Raw genomic sequence first — 22614 nt, 5'->3', positions numbered from 1 at the left:
ATCGCAAAATATTTTAAAAAATTGCAATAATATCGTATCGTGGGATGTATGGTGATTCCCACCTCTAGCACTTACACATACTGGCTTCAGTTTTCTGATCTAGAAGCTACATTCATATTTTGTAATCAGTCTGGGTGTTAACCATCTAAAGCTGCAGCACATTCAAAACAAATTCATGAACTCTGAGATGTGAAATTGCATTGTGGTGTCTGGTTATTATACTGCCAGTCTTAACAAACTACCAAGAGTGATAAACTGCATTATAATGTATTATGAGTAGTGATCTAGCTGTTCACTTATTCATTTCAAAATTAATGTAATCGCATTGCTTATAAAAAATATGAACAAGCTACATAGTTATTGGCTACAGGTATGAATCTGCATAATGAACTGAGCAAAATGACTCAGTGCCTCCTCTGGCTAAAGAACTATGGACACGGATTAAACCAAGCACAATCTTCATAAGACTCGTAATATGCACTTTAAATCACAATCATTAGATGAGTCAGCTTTAATTCCCCGCTTTAAGCCTTCTGGTTTAAATTTCACTCACATACTGGAGGGATTTGTGCCCAGTTTATTAGAAATCAAACTTGTGAAATGTTTGTTTCGGAGCCATTAGTGCCCTTCAGACCAAACAAAAAACCACATAATCTGTTTAATTATTATCTCCAAAGCCTAATATCTAAGAAACCCCACATACACAGGCATCTTAATAGACCTAAAATATTGCATCTCAGACCTAATGTATGTTCATTCAGAGTGTAACTGGGGTCTGGATTTGGTACAAGTGCACACAGACGTTCCCTTTTAATACTTAGGTTTGATGATTGTCCCTGAAAATCTGTGTGACTCAGTCAACCTTCATCTCAGGATAGAAGCCAAAGGTTCTGTTGTTCAACTTTTTTACCTTTTCAGTAACCAGAACAGGTCAAGTAGGAGCTTTCACAGATCACAAAGCAAAGGGAAATGATACCACCTCTTACCTGACAGCGTACGTCATGCGGTCAGGCCTCAGGGCTCTCATAATGCACAGTCTCTGGAGTGAGCTTTTGCTCTTCCATTCCTGTGGGAATTTCTCTTTTTCCGGACACTCGGACTCTACAAACTTCTTCCAGCGTTTGGCTGAGCCTTCAATGTCTCTGTCCAGGTTTCTGAACTCATCCATGGAGCAAAGAGACTGGAGGTTTTGGAAAAGAAATAGGATTTGTGGAGGGAAACATAGTGCATAGTGTTGTTAAAAGAGCTGCTGCACTGCGATCAGTGATACACATTAAAGTTCTTGATCAGAGATATTTTTCACAATGCAAAGGTAGAGAAAAAAAAGAGTCTGTTTGCAAAATATGGAGAGTCATAAAAAACAGAATGCTTATCTTTCCTCATGTCCTTATAAATAATATTTATTCAAACAGAAATGCTGAGTAAACACAAAGCTTTCATAACGGGACAGGGGGTAGGGGAGCACTAAATATGCATCTCTTGCAGAACCAGTGAGGGCTTCATTGTGATGCCCCAGATGACAGACACCTCATCTCATCTGCAGAGAACAGCAGTGTCACGCAGTGCAGCCTCAAGCAGCTCTGCTGTCTCCCGCACTGTGCAAACTATGAGCAGGATGCTGAAATCGTCTCTCAGCAGCGACACAGAATACAAGGTGTCAAGGCAAAAACATCCCGTGTCACTCTATGAAACCAACCCCTCGACACAAGCCATGAGGGGAAGTCATAGAGCAGAGTGAAAAGGAGCGGCTCGGCACACATTACCTTCACTGCGACTCAGTTTAATTACTACAGGTGGTTGGCGACCGATCAGCCCCAGTGTAATGAGAAACACTGGGTCCCGAGGGATTCCAGCTCTGCTAATATCATCAACTGGGGCAAGCAATCAGAGGACGTTATCCTCCTTTAAATCTTTCCAACTGATTATGTTTCCAACTACGATAAGAAAAATCAAGTGACAGAATTTGATTAGCAGGGACTTAAACATCCACAGCAGGTTGAGAGCAGTTACAGAAAGGCCATCTCTTAATCCTCAGAGGGGTTTAAGGTTAAGTTAATATTGAAGGCGATATAGAGTGAAATATTCATGAGCACGAGGGGCTAAAAGACATGCTGCAGTTAGGGTTTACTTTGCTGTTAAACTCATCTGACAAGATAAGCAACCTCTGCTGTCCACAGCACTGCGTTGCACTGAGAGAGACTCTGAGTTTTTCTTCTAGCACCCTTCAGTGTTAGAATCTAGCGGGTGACAGAGCACAGTGGGAGCCTGGAGACTGCATGCTGTCAGACTGGAGTTTTGGGTGATACAGAGATATACACTCCAATTATGTGCATTCACTTTAGTGCAGACTTGTTGGGAAAATCCACTGTACATACTGCGCACTGTGTGGAGCTGATAAAGGAACCGGAAGATATTAGCCTTCAATCTCGCAGATGACAAGGTGGAGGACAACAAAATTTAGAAAGAAATAGAGGTGAATTATTTTTTATTATCTTTTAGAGATTTCAACATATAGGATGGGATTCTAAAAATAGGGCTGATCTACAAGTTATTACATCTTTATGAAGTTCAAGACGGAGCTCTAGCTTTCTGAAAGAACAGCTTATTTTGATGAATTCATCAAATTCACACTTCACAGTGCAGCTTTGTACCATTACAGCCAAGAAGGTCAAAGGAGCTTGGAAAGAAAAGCGTCTGGGCTTCTTTAAGTTGCTTGAAGACGTTTCACCTCTCATCCGAGAAGCTTCTTCAGTTCTAAGGTCGAATGGTGGAGAGTCCCAGACTTTCCCCCCAAAAGGGACATGGACCCGCCTAATGATCCTCTACCTAATCACGTGAGCCAAGGAGTGGAAAAAATATTTATTTTAAGAGAAATTAATAATATATTTATTTAAAAACCCTATCATGTGATTTCCAGAGATCAAAAGGCCCATTGTGACCTACTCCCATTTTCACACCTTGGCTTGTGTGATTAGGTAAAGGATCATTAGGGGGTCCATGTCTCTCTTGGGGGGACACTCCTATAGGGCTTAAATCTGGGAGTCTCCACCATTTGACCTTAGAACTTCTCTGCATTGACTCATATCTGTTATTAACCTCTGTCTCTCTTCCACAGCATGTCTTTTATCCTGTCTTCCTTCTCTCACCCCAACCGGTCGCAGCAGATGGCCCCGCCCCTCCCTGAGCCTGGTTCTGCCGGAGGTTTCTTCCTGTTAAAAGGGAGTTTTTCCTTCCCACTGTCGCCAAAGTGCTTGCTCATAGGGGGTCATATGATTGTTGGGTTTTCCTCTGTATCTATGAAGCGCCTTGAGGCGACTTTTGTTGTGATTTGGCGCTATATAAATAAAATTGAATTGAATTGAATTGAATAGAACTGAAGAAGCTTCTCGGATGAGAGGTGAAACGTCTTTAACCAACTTAAAGAAGTCCAGACGCTTTTCTTTCCAAGCTCCTTAGACTACGATGACCTGGATGACAGAGACCCTTCACAGACCTACAGCCAAGAAGGTTTCTACTGTTGGAAGTTTGAATATTATCCGTAATTTCACAGGGAGCCAGTGAAGTTCCTGAAGAACAGGGGTGATGTGCTGGTAGGAGGGGTTCTGGTGATAATGCGAGCAGCAGAGATCTGAACCAGTTGAAGCTTATGGAGGGATTTTTGGGGGAGACCATGCAGAAGAGAATTGCAGTAGTCAATACGGGAGGTAACAAGACTGTGGACAAGAATGGACGTAGACTGGGTGGAAAGAGAAGGAAGCAATCTGTTAATGTTGCGTAGATGGAAGTAGGCAGAACGGGTGAGATTATTGATGTGAGATTTATAGGAAAGGGAACTGTCTAGGATGACACCAAGGCTCTTAACCTGAGGAGAAGGTAAAACTGTGGGGTTATCGATGGTGAGTGAGAAATGGTTTGCCTTCAAAAGGTTGGATTTGGTGCCAATAAGGAGGATCTCAGTTTTATCCTCATTGAGCTTTAGAAAACTAGAGGTAAACCAGGATTTTAACTCGGATAGACATTCTGAAAGGGAGGAAGGTGGGAGGGAGATATAACTGGGTGTCATCAGCAAAACAGTGAAACTGAAGATCAAATTTGCGGAAAATGGTACCTAGAGGGAGGATGTATATTATGAAGAGAAGAGGGCCTAAAACTGAGCCTTGAGGTACACCAGAGGTGACGGGGAATAGACGAGAGCGGAATGATCTTAGTTGAATAAACTGGGAACGGTGGAGGAGATGTGATTGAAACCAGGCGAGAGGTGTGTCAGAGATGCCGAGAGAGGAAAGTCTGCTTAGAAGTACAGAGTGAGAGATGGTGTCGAAGGCTAAACTCAGATCTAAAAGGACGAGAATGGTGAGAAGACCAGAGTCAGCTCCGATTAGAAGATCGTTGGTGACTTTAAAGTAAAGCAGTTTCTGTACTGTGACATGAGCGAAAACCAGACTGAAATCTCTCGTAGATGTTATTATTAACCAGGTGTAAGTTGAGCTGCAACCACTTTTTCGAGTAGTAAAAATCATACTGGAAAATGAAAACATATTAGGGTGATTACAGACTATGAATGAAATTTTGTAAGTAACGTAGTGGAAAAAGCAAAGAAAACAAAATATAGATGGAAAAATATGGTCAGATGTTGTCACACCGGCATTTAAAGAGTCCAAGAAAGGACTGAGTATAGGCTGCACAACTAAGGGTGCAATCCATCAGCACGTATTCCAGGAATCCTCCAGGCGTTTCAACAAGTAGAGACCGAAAGGTTCTGAAAATCAAAATTGCTTTTAAATATCTTTGGGCCACCAAAAGTTACAGGGCTCCCCTACAAACACAGAATGATAATGATTACTAGTAAAAACACAAACTTGTTTTCATCAAGGATCTCCAATTTTACAAGAGTTTCATATAATGCAAAGTGAGCACGTTTCTTAGCCACAGACTAAAAAAAACACAACAAAACCATGAAGATACCTACGGGAAAAAAGGTTAAAGTCTGGGACTGGGCTTAATTATTTCTGAGAAACAGAACAAAAGTGTTTGTAAGTGAAAAAAATGACCTTTGATGCGAGTCTGAATAAGAACACACCGATAAATTAAATATGTATCTATATACAACTATATTTCTCTCTCTGTGTGTCTCTATATGAATCATAATGTTATAATGGTATATACTGGGGGAAATAATTATTTGATCCCAGGCGGGTCTGTATATGTGCCTTGAGCCAGGGGACCTTGAGGACACTGCAAAATGTCAATACTTTATAGCGTGTGTTACCAATAGTGTTCTTAGCGACTGTGGTCCCAACTGCCTTCAGATCATTAACAAGCTCCTCCCATGTTTGGGGCTGATCCACCACCTTTCTTGTGATCATCCACACTCCATGGAAGATTGATGCTTATTATATACTGCATTTCTTTCATTTTTGAATAATTGCACCAACAGCCTCTCACAAAGCTTCTTGCTGATCTACAGTCTTGTCCTTGACATCCTTCGACAGCTCTTTGGTCTTGACCATGATGGTGGAGAGGTTGGTATGGAAGAAAATGATTCTGTGGACAGGTGTGCTTATCTGTGATTGATTGCAATCTGTGAACCACATGGGCGCACAGGCAATCTGTGGGAACCAGACTTCTGGATGGGTCATAGAGTAGTCAGTTTCTAATTTTTGTGTAATGTGTTTTTTTCCTGGATTTATGGTGGAGATCCTTCTGTCTTCATTTAAACAAAACTACCATAAAAATTAGAGATTGTTGATTTGCTTGTAAGTGAGCAAACATACAAATTCAGCATTAGATCAAATAATTATTTCCCCAACTATACATGTTACACACTAGTATTCAACATGTTTTTAATTTCAAAAAATGGTTGAAAATGAGGGACAGTTAACTCACAGAGGTGGAGGAAATCTTTGACATGGGAAGTTTATCCATTTTGTGTGTGTGTGTGTGTGTGTGTGTGTGTGTGTGTGTGTGTTGGGACAGTTACTTTAAGACACAACATCACATATCTCTGGTTTGCTCAGGGACTGTGAAAAAAAAGATCGAGCCCTTTCACACTGCCTCTTTTCATACCTTGATCCCCCCCCAGGAGTGGTTAGATAGGAACTCCACTGGTGATGTTACACCTGGTTGGACAGGGTACCTCAGGAGGAAGTCTAGCTCTACAGGGTTTATATCTTTATTCATCAGGAGTATCTGGGCACAAAACAAACAGGAATAACTTTACAATGATGCGTTTTCGGTACAGAGCACATCTCCTTTCTACTTGATTAAACCCAAACAGGGCCGCCGGTCTCCGGAGAAGCCTGTTCAGCAGCAAACGTGTGCTCAAAAACAAACCATGCAGAGGATGAAACCGGATGCACCTTCCTACCTGGAAAGCGAGCTGAGCGATGTATGTGAGCTTGTCACACTCAAATAGGCCTCTGGTGGTGTACTGGAAGACTGAGGAGGTGATGCTGTCAATTAGGTTGGACACCCGCTGCTTTAGACCTTCTGCAGGCTCAGCCTTCAGAACTGCTTTCTGGAAGACCACACTAAACGCCTGAGGACGCACAGGAGCAGGTACAATACAGAAACAGTGTCTGACATCAAAGTGTTAAAAGCACAAGAATAACAGTACTGTTAGATACAAACTCATAAGGTAATCCAATAAAGCAAATGATAACCCAGCAATTGGGTTGTGTTCATACTGATCTTTAAGTATAAATTAGATATCATCAGTATATGATGCAGTGTTCTAAGAATGAACTGATCAATACTACTTTGGCTCTATAAGGAAAGCCGACAGCTGTAATTGATTACAACGTTTATGTATGTATAAATATTTTATCAATGTGGTAAGCTTGAATGAAAAACTTTAATGGACATAGACAATTTTAAATTATTTCTAAATACAAAAATAAACAAAATAAAAATCTTTTGCAATGGACCTCATTAATAAGTAGTATGTAGGGCTGGGCTATATCATAGCGTTCACGGTAATACTGGTGTAATTTTGGGCAACGATAGGAAAATGAAATATCGCGATAGAATATGGGTAAAACGCACATGCGCAGTGCCTTTGTTTACATACGCACATGGTGGCGACGCAGAATGAGAAGAGCGAAAGCAGATCGTTGAATGAAACAGATGAACCAGAATTGGTTTGTAAAAATGCTGCAGCTTCAGTGGTGTGGAACTGGTTTAGCTTTCGACCGTCAGATACACAACAAAGCACTATTTTTGGTAGAGCATGCTAGCGGGCCGTCGTTAAACATGGCACACTTAAAATCAATCCTTTGATTTTTCTGAAAATCAACAGTGCCCCTTATAATCCCGTGTGCCTTTTGACCTCGAAGCGATTTTATGTCGTACACGGCGCTCGAAAATCTGTCAAATGTTTTAGTACGACTTTGCTAAGCTACGAAGCCGCACCGCTTGAAGGATTGTCGGAGCATTACGGCTATATTAGGCAGGCGCCTCGCAGAGTGATACGTACTGTGCTTCAACATAATATTACCGTATTGTGTGTGTATAACCTCTTTTTAAGTTTTGTGGATATTATACATGGTTATGCTGAGGATATGTCGGCCAAATTCCACTGGAAATGCCTTTTGGTTAAACTGTCAGCAAGGAATTTGCATTGTTATATTTTTATATAACTTTAATGCACATAAAAAAACAGCTGCTTGTTTAAGTGGAAATACATTGATGGGGTTTTTTGCACTAATAAAGTTGTGGAGTTGTAAAGTATTTTGTCTAGTGTCAATTATATCGTTATAGCAAATTTTCAAATGTATATCGTGATAAATATTTTTGGTCATATCGCCCTGCTCTAGTAATATGTTTTCAAAATCAGGTCATCTGTGCTACAGAGCTCCAATTTTTTCATTACAGCTCAAAGCTCTTTTTGCTATAAGGTAAAGACCCTAAAGTATTAGCTAGCAAAACCCAACAACCAGATAAATACCAAACAGGCAAAAAAATCATAGAGAGACAAGGACAAAGCAAAGTGAGAGTAGACAGTTAATAACATGCAGAAATAGCACATAAACATATATAAACACATAAGGAGTGAAAGGTTCTCAGTGCATTGTGATCGCACAGCAACCTGAGCCTATAGCACTATTCATTGGTTCAGGGAGCTTTTCTAACTTTCTAATAATTGTTGCTGCACTGGATCTGACTTCTGATTCCAATATCACGTCATACTGTGATCCTTCAACATACTGAACCATGCAGAGTTTGAAGTACTGGAGAAACAGTTTGTTTGCACTTTTTGCAGCGACTGTAAAATGACTTATTACCACAGAAATACAATAATTCTCCTCTTTCACTGTAGGAAATGTGCTGTCATTTCTGTTCATTTAGCAGAGTCACACTTAGCTCTGAGTTTGTATACAGAACACGTATTATAATGTATTTCATTTCATTCACAAGGTCAAAGGTACATAAACACTGAATGTGTTTTCATTTTATTATGTTGGGAAATAAGACGGGCCGAGGCAACTACCTGCGGAGTCGGAAGAGATTGCAAACAATATCTCAGGCTGCCTTCTCTCAGCACTGCCTGGCTGACAATATGAAAGACATTATGCTCTACATAACCACATTAGGGAGCCACAAACACAATAAAAGCAGGGCAAAGAGCATAAAACACATTGAGCAAATGGAAGGAGGAGGGAAATAACAGAGAAGTGAGTGTAAAGAAGGGTCTCACTGGGGGCCCATGACAAGGGTCGGTAACATGGTGGGTCAATAGACAGGCTACCTTTAGAGAGAACTGATACATGGGGTGGATTTTATTGAGGTCGTTCATTGTGAAGTACAATAAGGAAGCCCGTGCTGCTGCTGGTCGGAAGTGCTCTCGAGCCTCATTGATTTTGGTCTCCGTCACTTTGGCTTCTTTTACCTGCAGTAAAGTAGTGCAAACGGAATCACACTCATATACATCACAACACAGACGTGGATGTACTCAAGGTCCATCAATCAGTTAATGATGAACTTGTGCACAATCCAATAAAACATACTCCAGTGAAGAGCAGTCCTATCGCAATTTCACGCTTCAAAATGTCCTCACGTTCTGTGGATCATGACAATCATGCTTTTTTTTTGTTGTAATAACCAGCAAACACCTGTGCAATTATGTTAAGGATGAAAATCTGCAAAGAAGCGCTCATCTCCTCATAGACAGAAGGCACGCTCTAAGATTAAAAAACAGAGCTTTTAAGAAGTGCTCTAAACTTATTCATCTTTGGCAGACATCATACGCTGAGCTGATGTGAGCTTGTAATCTGACCACAAGAAATAAAGAAACAAAGCAAGGGAAGCAGAGCTGAGAGTATGGCAACACTTTAGGTGACAGTTGCACCTGCAAACGGGTATTATGGAAGAAGTACAGTCTAAAAAGGACACTGCATTTAGGATAACATTAGAAAAAACTGCACCGATGCAAAAGTGTGCAGAGACAGGTTGGCAGATGCAATCAGGCAACATGCTATGTGGACTAAGGTGTTCATAGTTGAAATGGAACCTGGAGAGGTGGAGGTATGCTTCTGTTTGAATGAAAATCAAACAGAAGCAAGACAGACTACATGGGTCAAGTACAGAGAGTGCACGAGAGATGTGAAGAAGAGAGTACACAAGTTTCAGGTGGGATTTGCAACAGAAGGAAGGAGCAAGAGCGAAAGAGAAGTTTTACAGATGGTAGTGAGAACTGCTATCATGCATGGAGACAGCGGCACTGACAGGAGGCCGACGTGGCAGAGCTGAAGATATTAGGAGTTTTATTAGGAGCAAGCAGGATGAACAAGATTAGAAATGAGTACATGAGAGGAACAGTTTAGGTTGAACAGTTAGACAGTCAATGCTGAGATGAGCAGAGGAGGGATAGTGGACAAGGGATGTTGAAGATGGAGCTGCCAGGCAGTAGGAAAAGACTTCAGATGGCGTCAATGGTAAGTGCTCTAATGAGAGCTTGTAGTCAGTAGTAACGCTGTCACTTGAAGGCTGTGATGTGTGAGAAAAGATTAAAGCAAATAAAAGACAAAAACCTTTTCTTCGATCTCAGCAGCTGTGCGTTTGGTTGTCTCCAAGTTTTCCACCAGCTCCGTGTCACTGAGGAAATTTCCTGAAGCTGAAGACAAACGGGATAGCAGGTTGTCCTCCAGCGTCTTCAGAGTAATCTTAAAGTCGTTCTGTTGCTTCGTCAGGTCAAACTTTAAACAGGAGAAAAAGAACCTCAAAGACAGAACTAATCAATACAGGCTGCATCAGTTGTCCGGACACATGAAGGGGGTTTTCTGGGATGGATTAACCAGCTTCTGTTTGGTTGCCGACATCAAACTCTTCACCTAACCCTCGGTGTGATGAGGAAGTCGATTTGAATAAGATGGGAGGGCGCTTTGATGGGGAATTACACACACATCTTTTCTGAATTAGCTTTCACGAGATGCCGTGTTTACAATTATGTACCAATGCAGGCATCATGCAGTGCAATAATGGGGTTATTACCTCCCCAAATGCATTAGAGCAGTCCGTCTTCTAACAAAGCTTTCAATTTAGCAGCTTTTTCTTTTCTTTTTTGGTTTTGGCTTAAAAAAATTACCTGAGAGAAACTTTCACTTTTTTTCAAAGCCTGGTGTTTGACAGGAGAACAAAGTAGACAGAGCTTCATCCTGCCCTGTCCTTCATTATATTCTGTTGCAGCTCCTTGTTTCCTCCCGTTAATGACTTTGCTTTATTGAAGTTTCCCTTAATAGAAGCCTCCGCGACCTTTGAATTGTTGTAATTACGGGAGGGTGGGCTGTTGTGAGATTTGCCTACTTGGAGCGTTGTCGGGGACGGGTAATAGCACAGGGGTTTTTTGAGTGGCGTGATCCCTGACAGGCGGCTGGTAATACGTTTCTGGCAGTGCTGTTTCTGCCCACGTGTAATCACAGAAGATGCTGATGGGGTGGGGGTGGAGCTGTTCCTCCTCCCTCTGGCAAAACTCACACATGACAAAAGACGCACTTGGCTTCGATCGCGCCAGGGGAGCAGATAGTTTAAGAGATCACGATGCTTAATTGTTCTCTTTATGACAGTATTTCCTACTGCTGTGATGAGAGGTATTTCACACCATTGTTAGAACTAATTGAGCCTCTGTTTTGTTGAATCCCAGATGCTTTAAATTGTATGTTATTACCAACTCTGTAGCAGAAAAGTTGCACACAGAGAATGAATCGTGGCATTTTAAGGCAAAACCTGACATGTGTGGGGGTGGAAAAGAAAAGAAAAAAGCCTGGTTTGAGTGGTAGACATTTAACTGGAGATATTTGCCTGAGTGACTCAACTGTGACCTTCTACTTGCCTGCACTCTCTGCTCTTGCGGGGAAAAGCTATCCAAGCTAAAACATTCCCAACTGGATCCAGTAATGAGTCAGTTTTTAACGATTAGCTTTCCTCTGGCACATTGTACTTGTAATTACCCTTGCTTTGGAAAAACAAACAATTAACCAGTCAGCAGAACACTCTAATTGGGATTAAAATGAGATATTACATCTATCATTTTTTTTAGGCAAATGATTAGCGAGAGCCAGCGAGCAGCCCTGTTTAGGTAATTTAGGAAGTGGAGCATTTTAGCTCTCATTAATACCGAAAGGCCTGCGCTGCAGCGAAGACGCAAGCATGCACACATGTGCACACAAACACACTTGCATGTGCTTAGGGAGGACCAGACGACGTAGTTATTGTGGTAAAAGGTTGTAGACTCTTCCCCCTGTGCACTCTCCGAAAAGGCAACTTGACATTTTAAGCTCCTTAGCTCCATCTTTGGCTTTGCTTAAATGAGAGCGCTTTCACCCAGCAGTCATCTTACGGCTCAGTAGCAACGCTAACCTCATTAAAGGTATAATGGCACAGAGTCGTTCGAAGAATATAAACAGGTACAGCCAATTTGCACTCCCTCATCAATCTGATGATTGTTATCACTCCGGGTTGTTTACTGACAACAAAGAGCCATTCGGCACTTCATTCTGTCGGCCACGTTTTGATAGGAGGGCGTTCGGGAGTGAACACAGCCAGCGACAGCTCACCCCCACCCTCACCCCAACCACCACCCACCTTCAACTTTCAGCGTTAATTAAAATGATAAGTGAGCTCTAGATCTTGTTTTTTTTTTGTCATCCTCCAATCTCAGTGAAATGCTAATTAAACAAGCTTCATTAAATCAAACTTTATTTCTTCTCGATTGGATTTTGCTGAGGGGGCACAAGGCTTAAAATAACTCTGGCGTTTTGGCTTTTTTAACTTCTCTTTTCCCATTTTCATTTATTAAAAATGCTGATTTGACTTTGGATGAAAGCCCACAGGTTGGACTAAAGAGCTGCCCACGGAGACCCAACACAAACAAAGGCACCTCAAGAAACCATCAAAATGCAAATAGGATTGTGTTCGAGTAAATCTGCCTCACCCATTAACAGAGCTCCAACAGTATCTCCCGTTCTGATCTCTCTGAGTCACTGCCGTCAGCTACACTTGTACTCAAGAAGGAATTTCTTATTTCCCCTTCACTCCTCAACTAACAAGAGCTGCATTTAAGGAACAGTGAAAGTGTGTCAATGTGTCGTCTAATTACTGTGGTACAGTAACGCTATCGGCCAATCAGTTTCAAGCAGCTGATATGCACTGCAGCTTTGATCAAGTGAATTTGGGGTTAAATATAAACATCAGCCCATACTATGGATATTGGAGCTAAGAGCTGCTCATTACTTCTCAAAAGTTGTCTACTGAGCTCCCAGCAACTTGCAGTAAATTGCTCACAGTACTGAGTACTGAGCCGGACAGCTGCAGCTGCTGATCAACAGAGTGGAACAGCAGCTTTCTAATCCTCGCTGCCTGAAATAGAATAGCTCTACAGAACAAAGGCAGCCATTTACATTAAAAAGGGAAATACACCTTACAGCGTCGTCTATCTGCATCTCCCTTGATTTTGGAGATGTGTGAACATAAATGAGGCTACCAAAGTAAAACGCTTAAAAAAGCTTAAAGCTCCTTACGGGGAGCATCAAGACAGGATTACATAATTCTCAAAGTTTGATGATAAACGGCAGCACGTCAAAGGAACAGTACCCAGGGTGACTGCAACACAATGGTAAATTAGCACATGTCAGTGCTTCAAAAGCGAATAGGATTTTTTTGATTTAGGATTAGCTGTTTTGCTGGGCAGTGCTTCAAGTGCTTTTTCTGATATTGTCTATCATCAAATGATTTAAGATGGTAACTTGAGCTCATGAAAGCATTTATTTTTGTTTGACCTTGCATCAAAGCAATGTTTCCAGCAATGAAAATACTGTTTTACTCAAACAAAAGGTGAAAATCAAAGAAAGAAAAGGAAAGCGTGAGGTCACATATAATCATTACTGTTCTATAATGTCTTTGGGATCAATGTTTGCATAAAAGGTGACAGTCTGCACCGTTTCATTAGGAGCAGAGAAAAGTGTGATAGGCTCAATGTGATGCTCACTATCTGCCACTGTCGGAGTCAAAGCAGACTTTACATCTGACCATTTTGGGATACAGCCATATCTCTTTGATGTGTCAGCAATTTACATGATTTTTCCTATATACAGCAAACAGATTGAGTAACTACATGTATTACAAAGGGTTGGCTTGAAGTGTGGGTCAGCTCCCTTTCCTGGTTACATGGAACATGACCAGTGTTGGGGAGTAACGGAATACATGTACCGCCGTTACGTATTTAAAATACAAAATATGAGTAACTGTATTCCGTTACAGTTACCGTTTAAAAAGGTGGTATTTAGAATACAGTTACTTTGTTGAAATAAATGGATTACACGGCGGTACTTCCCTGTTTCATATTGTGGCGTCAGGACTGTTTGGGTTTTGTTTGACAGCTACGTTCTGTTGTTCCAGGTGGCAGCGTTACGGTTGCCATGGTTACAGGGTGACGCTCTCTCTCTGCGTGTTTCCTGGGTGAGAGAGCGCCTGTTGTTGTTGTTGTTGTGCTAAACTAATAGGCAGAATGCAGAATGTAGCATCATAGGCAGTGTAGTCCGTGCCGCAGGGAGAATGGACTGCCATACACGTTATGTGTCTGTGAGCGAGGTGGGAGAAAAAGGAAAAGTACGAGTTGTCATCGAGCAAAAACGGAGCTGGAAGCATGTAAATATAATAATAACCACTGCAGCCAAGAAAAGTGCCTGACGAGCCCAGTTGTAAGTAAGCTATTAAGACTCGACTGTACACCGTGTTCGTGTTTTCCTCCAAAAACAATAAGTTCCGTTGGAGCAGCCTTTCAACGCCTCTCTCTGTCTCTCGCTAGCAAAGTTGACCCAGACAACAAAGTAAAGCTAGTTTTCAGCTACCAGCCGACACAGAACCCACCGTATTAGCCAGAGGTCCCTTTACTACGGTTCGGAGCCGCGGACCTTCAGTAACAGTAATAAATCACAGCAATAGTACATTCATGTAGTTGTAAACAGCATGATAATATATTAAGTCAGGGGTGTCAAACTCAAATACACAGTGGGCCAAAATTCAAAACTGGAACAAAGTCGCGGGCTAACGTTAATATTTATTGGAATATATTTATTCCTCCAGATATAAGAATAAATCTTTTCTTATGGACTCAAACACGTTTTGCTGAAAAACTGAACATGGAACAAGCAAAGCTTAAAACTAAACAATATATATATTAGCTGTATAATACCAGTAGGCCAGCTCTAATAGTAATTTGGTGTGGCTTCGCAGGCCAAATGGAATTAGGCTGCGGGCCAAATTTGGCCCGTGGGCCAGAGTTTGACACCTATGTATTAAGTAATCCAAAGTATTCAGAATACGTTACTCTCATTGAGTAACGTAACGGAATACGTTACAGAATACATTTTGGGGCATGTATTCTGTAATCTGTAATGGATTACATTTTAAAAGTAACATTCCCAACACTGAACATGACTTTGCAGTTTTGGTGCAATCATAGTTCAACTCAACTGATCTTTTCCACAATAAAAATGATATTTTTTATTCGTGGAAAAGATCTCTGTTAAAGTAATTGTCGAATCAAGTTTGGTAATAGTTAATTCAAAACAAACCCACATCTGCAACCTGCTTTGCAACCCACCTTCACTCCCCCCTCTCATTCTGACCTAATGGTAAATGGACCGATTCTTGTATAGTGCTTTACTACTCTACCTGAACACTCAAAGCACTTTACACAACTTGCCTCATTCACACAAGCACTTTTTTTTATACGCTTTTCAACTTAAGTGTTTCTATCTGCCCAAGAATATCCTGCTCTTGGCAGACTGGCGTAGCCGGGAATCAAACCACCAACCTAGCTGACCTCCTCCTACTAACTCCTGAGCTACAGCCACCCTGTTTAATCATTGTCATATTTGCTGTTATGGTTTCTCCTTTCTCCACACCTTCAGGTTTTTGGCTGCACACATGGAAAGGGATGGAAATAACAAAACACAACAGTACTGCTAAATATAAAATAATGCAGATGCCCAGTCACAAAACAAAATCAGCACTTAATCCGTGTATTTCATTGTGTCCAATCAGAAACACACCAGAGACCAGGTATTTAACTGATTACTGGTTTCTATTTGAGGAAACTCAGTAGGCAACTATTTGCTAACATGTTGCAGAAATGCAATCAGTCCAAACGACACACACTGCTGCTTTGATGTGCGACCCTCGTATCAGAGAAGGATAATGGTAGCTGCATGATCGCGGTGAAGATTAAAAAATGAGTGAATGTGCAGCGTGCTTACGAGACAGCCTGCACAGACAGAGAGAACCCCTCTGTCACAGGAAGGTACTGACAGAGCATGAGAAACAGTGCGATGATACAACTCCGATTGATTTCTGCATTTACAATGAACCGTTTCAATGTTATTTGTGCTCTCGGAGCAATATGCAAATGTCCTGTAATTGGGAATTAGCTCTGGGCAAATGTTTGTGTGTCACATTAATTTCAACAACTCCCCTAAGAAAACACTATTGGAACACTGCTAGGAAACTGTGAACATCACCACACCTGAGGATGGACGTTAATACACTTTGAATTTAAAACCACCATTTGGTGTACATTTAAAAATGTTTCATTTAGACCAGCGGTCCCCAACCTTTTTTGCGCCACGGACCGGTTTATGCCCGACAATATTTTCACGGACCGGCCTTTAAGGTGTCGCGGATAAATACAACAAAATAAAACTAGTACCGGTACCGAAAAAAAGAAAATTTATTCATAACACACGTGAAAAGACCCAGGAAAACCGAGTAAATGATAAAAACGATAACAAAATAACGCTGAAAACAGATAAAAACCCTGAAAACTATACATTTCACACCTGAGCCTCAACTCTCGCGGACCAGTACCAAACGACTCACGGACCAGTACCGGTCCAAGGCCCGGGGGTTGGGGACCGCTGATTTGTAGGCGACCGTGGCTCAGGGGGTTGGGAAGCGTATCTGTAACCGGAAGGTCGCCGGTTCGCTCCCTGGGCTCTCTGGTCCTGTGCGTTGTGTCCTTGGGCAAGACACTTCACCCTACCGCCTACTAGTGTTGGCCAGAGGGGCCGATGGCGCGATATGGCAGCCTCGCTTCTGTCAGTCTGCCCCAGGGCAGCTGTAGCTACAACCGTAGCTCCACCAGTGTGTGAATGTGAGAGTGAATGAATAGTGGCACTGTAAAGCGCTTTGGGTGCCTTGAAAAGCGCTATATACTGTAAATCCAATCCATTATTATTATTTAGACGACATCATGCTCACACATGCCACGTGAAAACACAGGTGCCGATGTGCACGTTCACAGCCGTGCAGGTCCCCAGTCTCCATAAGTGCGCCATCCTAAGCCTCATAATTATCCCACATCCACCAGCCATTAATCAAAGATGCTAGCTGATTGTTTTGGAATCAAAGAGCCCGGACCTTGTGATGTTTAAAGACAGACGATCTTTTCTTGCTGACGAGAACCATTAAGGATGGATAATGACGAGCAAGAGTGTTATGTGCAGCTCTAGGAGGCCCCTGACTCCTCTGACTGTGACTTTTAATTACACCTGCTCAGAAAAGATGTTAAGAGAGAAACTCAAAGAGTCCACCGTGGAATGCTTGTTTGTTCTCTGATAACATCCGAGCAGTGTGACAGATGCTCCTTTCATGTCTGCTCAGGTTCACTTTTACATTCCTGTAACATATTGGATGAAAACGAATCTGTCAAAACTCCCCTTTGTTGTCAAATAGTCGTATCAGGCAGGGTTGCTCCTTGCCTACACTGACTTTCTCACCTTCAGCTGTTCCAGATCAGGTCTCTCCATGCTGACCACGGCAGTCAGCAGCTGGTCCTCCAGGCCGTCTCTGGTCACTGTGAAATTTATTAAGGTGCACTGGGCCTGCAGCTCTGGCTGGTAATGAGGGCTGGCGAGCTTGGTGTGTAAAATGAGACGGAAACTGGGATTGTACTCGCACTCCTTGTCTCCAATCTTTATGTACCTGTTTGTAAATCAGGAACAGAAACGTTTGATCAGTGAGATTCTGAAACAGCACATATAATAGTGGACAATGTCATTAATGGCAAACATCTAAACATCTGTCTTTCATATGTTTAATACAAACAAATATCTTCAAACTGGGACACTTGTTTTTAATGAGAACCTGTCAAAATGTCATACAACTTTTCTGCAAGCATGATAGTTTTGACAATGCCAAACCAACTGATTTTTCTTCATGACAGATATAGTTTTAAAAAAATACTCTCAAATGTATTACAGTCATTTCCTGAAAATGCTGCACATTTAAACTGCAGAAAGGGACACATATGACGCTCTAGTAAGCCTGAGTTGTCAGTACTATATGTCCTGTAACCCTCTATGTGTATTTAACAGTGACTGAACCAGACAATATTTATAGGTGTGGCTATGCTGAGACCATTACTTACATCAGGGTGTCACCAGAACAGGCTTTTATTTTGTTATTTTGTCATGTGGTTCACTCACTCTTTTCACTGGCTTATTTAGGCACAAGGATGAACACCACACACACTCTATCATAAGCTTTTTTTATATAACTAACTAAAATCATGAACAGCTGTTTAAATCCTAAAGTTCCTTCAATACACTGTAAAACACTTCTTATTTCTAGGTAAGTTGCTTTTCCTACTTCCTAATGGTAAATGGACTTGCACTTATGTAGCACCTTTCTGTTAATTTTGAGCATTCAATGCATTTTCTACTAAAGCTCTCCTTCACCCAATCACATACACATCCAGAGGGATTTATCTAAACAATCAATTTTATCCAACATTCACTTTTACACTCAGACATCGACAGATGTATCGGGAGCAACTCAGGGCTCAGCTACTTGCCCAAGGATACTTCAACACATGGACTGGAGGATATATATATATATATATATATACATATATATATATTAATGAGACAACAGGTGCACAACTGGAGCAATGATGAGAAAACACCCAAAACAGGCCACTTCTTTCCTCCTTGTCCTTTCTGTTTTTTCACTAAATGGCTCGGGTCACTGTCACCACTGATAGCATGGAGCAATGTCTGGAACCCGTAGAGGTTGCACAGGTAGTCCAACCAAATATGTGTCATTGCCAGAAGGTTTGCTGTGTCTCCCAGCACAGTCTCAATAGCATGGAGGAGATTCCAGCAGACAGGTAGTTACTCTATGAGGCATTAGCAGGATAGGAGGCAGGGAGTTCTTGGAAGATGAAGGAATGACTTTGCCCCCACACTTGCCAGACCTAAATCCAATAGAACATCTGTGGCATATTATATTTTGGTCCATCCAACACTGTCAGATTACACCTCAGACTCTCCAGGGGGGTCAGTGTAACCCTAGTCCAGATCTGTGTGGCGATTTCCCAGGAAAGCACACGTTGACTCATTAGAAGCATGCCCTGATGTTGTCGGGCATGCACACAAGCATGTGGGGCTCTTCTGCTGAGTACCACTTTAAGTTGCTGCAATGAAATTTTGACCTGCTGCATAATTTTTACATGATTTCAGGAGGTCCTTCAATTCAGCTCTCTGTAAGTTGATAGTTTTCATTTCCATCAATTCCATCAAACAATATCCTTTCATTGCTAACACATTACCAAGTTAATAAATGCCACTGTCCATCTTCATTAAAAAGAAATGTTATATAGTGTAATCACTGATAGAGCTCATGTATTGAATGTAATGAAGTTAAATGTATTTAAAATATTTCTGTGTGGAAACCACAGACGTAGCAAAATGGTTCGTTTGGAAAGTTCTGCTAGGCTTTAACTAACACTAGTTTCTCAAAGATTTACATTTATAGTTTCTATTTTTAATTTGTCGAGTGGTGTCACTCATTAAAAAAGGCAGTGAAAAGAAAGTGCGTGTTGCGGTGTTACAGATGAGTAGAAGGTTTCCTGAATTCGATCATTGTCTGAAGCAGTGCCTTACAACGCTTCATTCAGTGCTACAAGTATTAAGACACCTTTCAGCATGAGCCTTACCTTCCCTTCTTGATGGTTTCTCTGCCAAGCAGAGGTCCAAGAACAGGATCTAGCATTTCTTCCAAGTTCTCTATCAGAACCACGTCACCTGCTGCCAGCGCTCTCTCTATGGCATCTAGGTACCTTTAAGGCACAAATAACAATGAATCTATCAAAATTCTGGTTATTAAATGCCCAAAAAACCTCAGTACTGCAGTTTTCTATGAGGCTCTTACCCTCGCTGTCCGATGCGGATGACTTGCAGGTCTTCACCATGTTTATTTTTGATCCACTTGATGCCCTGCAGCTGGGGGTCCACCATAAGGGGCCAGCGTTGGCAAGAAGTAAGAATGGTAGCATTCTCCGTGGACATCCTGTCAGCAGGTAGCCCCTCATTCTGCCACGTAGCAATGTCAGCGTCGTCAGTCAGCAGTGTCAAAGGGTCCAGGTCATGCATCACTGGGATAGGAACCTTACACGTGATTTGCATTTTAATTAGTTTTTCCCAATGAACTCTTTCAATTCTTCTTCATGATGACTGACAGGTCGCGTTGTTAAAAAGGAGCAGATAAACTTTTCCCTTTAGTATTTAAATCTATGTTCATCAAAAGTCGACTGGCAACTGCTGTTAGAATAAAAAACATTGTGGTTTCCATGTAGAGCAGGATTACATTTGTTAGGGACTATTTACATCTGCAAATGAATGCCCAAATTGGTAATCCTTTCTCTGGATCATTATTGTAAGTGATTTGCATTAAACTTTGGTTAATAGCGCAACGTGGATACTGGACTTCCTCACAGAACGTCCACAGTATGTGAGGTCACAGGGCTGTGTCTCTGATACGCTGGTCTGCAGTACGGGGGCCCCCCAGGGAACTGTGCTGGCACCGTTCCTCTTCACCCTCTACACTGCAGACTTCTCCATCAACTCCCCACGCTGCCACCTACAGAAGTTCTCTGACGACTCTGCCATAGTCGGCCTCATCACAGGTGAGGACGACTCAGAGTACAGACAGTGGACTCTGGACTTTGTGGACTGGTGTCAGCAGAACCACCTGCTGATCAACGCCGGGAAAACCAAGGAGTTGGTGGTTGACTTCCGGAGACGCAGACCCACCACACTGACACCGGTGAACATCCAGGGAGTGGACATTGAGATAGTGGACTCTTATAGGTACCTGGGTGTTCACCTGAATAATAAACTGGAGCCACAACACTGATGCTCTTTACAGGAAGGGTCAGAGCAGACTCTACCTGTTGAGGCGGCTGAGGTCATTTTGGTATACAGGGAGCGCTTTTAAAGACCTTCTATGACTCTGTGGTGGCATCTGTCATTTTTTACAGTGTTGTATGTTGGAGCAGCAGTTTATCTGCAGCTGGGAGGAAGAGGTTGGACAAACCCATCAGGAAGGCCAGCTCTGTTCTGGGATGCACCCTGGACCCAGTGCAGGTGGTGGGAGACAGAAGGACTCTGGCCAAAATAACATCTCTGATGGACAGAGTCTCCCACCCCATGCATGTAAATGTTGCTGAACTGCAGAGCTGCTTCAGTGACAGACTGCTGCATCCTCGATGCATGAAGGAGCGTTTCTGCAGGTCCTTCCTCCCTGCAGCTGTCAGACTGTACAATCTGAACTGCTCCCAACAAACATAGATGTTTACATCAATGCTGTAACTGCAATAAGTTAATTAACCGATTCGCACTACAACCTGCTTTGCCTCTTATCTGTAGTTATTTTAATTTAATTTAATAACTGTAAAGTACTCTGTTTATAGTAACCATTGTCCTTAATGTAAATATGTAAGAAACATTGTGTATGTTTTTGTTCTGTGTCCTGTGTACTGTTTGTTTGTATATGTGTCTTTCTGGCTGCTGTTACAACCAAATTCCCCTTGTGGGACAATAAAACAAGAAAATTAATGTTTAATAATATTAATAGAAGAGCTAAACCATCAGTGAACAGTGAACATAACAGACAAGTCTCAGTCAGAGAAGCTGACGGTGGTAGTGATAAAAAGCAATGAAACTTGTTATCTGTGCTACCACTGGTTTGTATTTGTGCCTCAGGACTTCTCTGAACATTCGGCCGTGGTATTTTCAAGCACAGAAAACAGGCATTATATTGCTAGTTATGAATGAATGTCTCTACCTTCCTAGCCCGTTTTTCCCTGATTTTCTGATTCTTACTACAGTTGAGACACAGTGACATCACAGTGACAGCAGAGTGACATTCCAGTTTAGTTTTTTTTTCTCTATTGCCATTTATTTCCATTTGCGTTTTGATTTAACCACCAAAACTACGTAGTTAGGCTTGCGAAATGATCGTGTTCTGGATTAAAATATGTCTTTTAATCCTTCACTTTAAAAAAGGATGCTTAAGGGTGCCTGTTGTGTCAAAATGTGATGGTCCTGCCTGGTTGTGAGACCCATCTGTCATCGTGATGGGTGATTCATGACACCAGTGTCAGAGGACACCTTGTATTTATCTCTGAGATGCCATAGAGTTTGACTAAACAGCAGTGTTTAGTGCTGTGGGAATTAGAACAGCAATGTACAACATAACGTTTTCTCAGTTGGGCCTCCAGGCAAACAAATGTCCAAACAGGGAAAATCTCTTTAACAACCATTATGAATAAAACGATTGATCGCTAATGAAACTTTAGTTAAAGTTTCAGGAGTAAAATTTTACTGTCCTCCAAATAAAGCCAACCTAATTAATTTTAATAGTGCTGTTTTGATCTATAATTATAGATCATATTAGCAGATTTACATTAATTATATAAATCTGCAAAATACTTTGAAACTAAATCTTTGAATATAGCCTCAACCACACTGCAAGAGAGGTGGGCTGCTTTCCTTCGCATTTTAACAATCCAAACAGGAAGCTCAACGCAGGACTTTTACTGACATTTTAACGGGAAAATTGTAACAAAACACTGCTTGTTAGTGAGGGTTCATTTCAGCCAGTTTGCTTCACAGGTGAACTCAAATCAGCCAGTGGCCCAGTAATGGAACATTTACCAGTACCATTACAATTTGCAAGCAATAGTAAATAGATAAACAACACTACATAACATTTTATAACTGCAGTTGTTAATGTGTCCTATCAGCCACGATACATGACCTAATTAATTCATAAAGTATT

General features: G+C 41.6%; 1 protein-coding gene across 2 annotated transcripts in view; it reads right to left on the bottom strand.

Moving 5' to 3' along the window:
* The window catches only part of dnah9 (dynein, axonemal, heavy chain 9), a 223534-nt gene that overhangs the window by 43963 nt on the left and 156957 nt on the right, over nucleotides 1-22614 (bottom strand). For both annotated transcript variants that reach the window (XM_085171014.1, XM_085171015.1), the window contains 8 exons: nucleotides 19705-19940; nucleotides 19490-19612; nucleotides 17271-17475; nucleotides 10029-10193; nucleotides 8747-8887; nucleotides 6368-6538; nucleotides 6067-6189; nucleotides 987-1180 (listed from right to left, as the gene is read on the bottom strand). In XM_085171014.1, the coding sequence (XP_085027140.1) occupies nucleotides 987-1180; nucleotides 6067-6189; nucleotides 6368-6538; nucleotides 8747-8887; nucleotides 10029-10193; nucleotides 17271-17475; nucleotides 19490-19612; nucleotides 19705-19940 (1358 nt within the window). The remainder of the gene's footprint in view (nucleotides 1-986; nucleotides 1181-6066; nucleotides 6190-6367; nucleotides 6539-8746; nucleotides 8888-10028; nucleotides 10194-17270; nucleotides 17476-19489; nucleotides 19613-19704; nucleotides 19941-22614) is intronic.

This window comes from Neolamprologus multifasciatus, chromosome 8 (assembly GCF_963576455.1).
Source record: "Neolamprologus multifasciatus chromosome 8, fNeoMul1.2, whole genome shotgun sequence".
Taxonomy (NCBI): Eukaryota; Metazoa; Chordata; class Actinopteri; order Cichliformes; family Cichlidae; genus Neolamprologus; species Neolamprologus multifasciatus.
The sequence above is the reverse complement of the archived record's forward strand: the minus strand, read 5'-3'. Positions and strand labels throughout refer to the sequence as shown.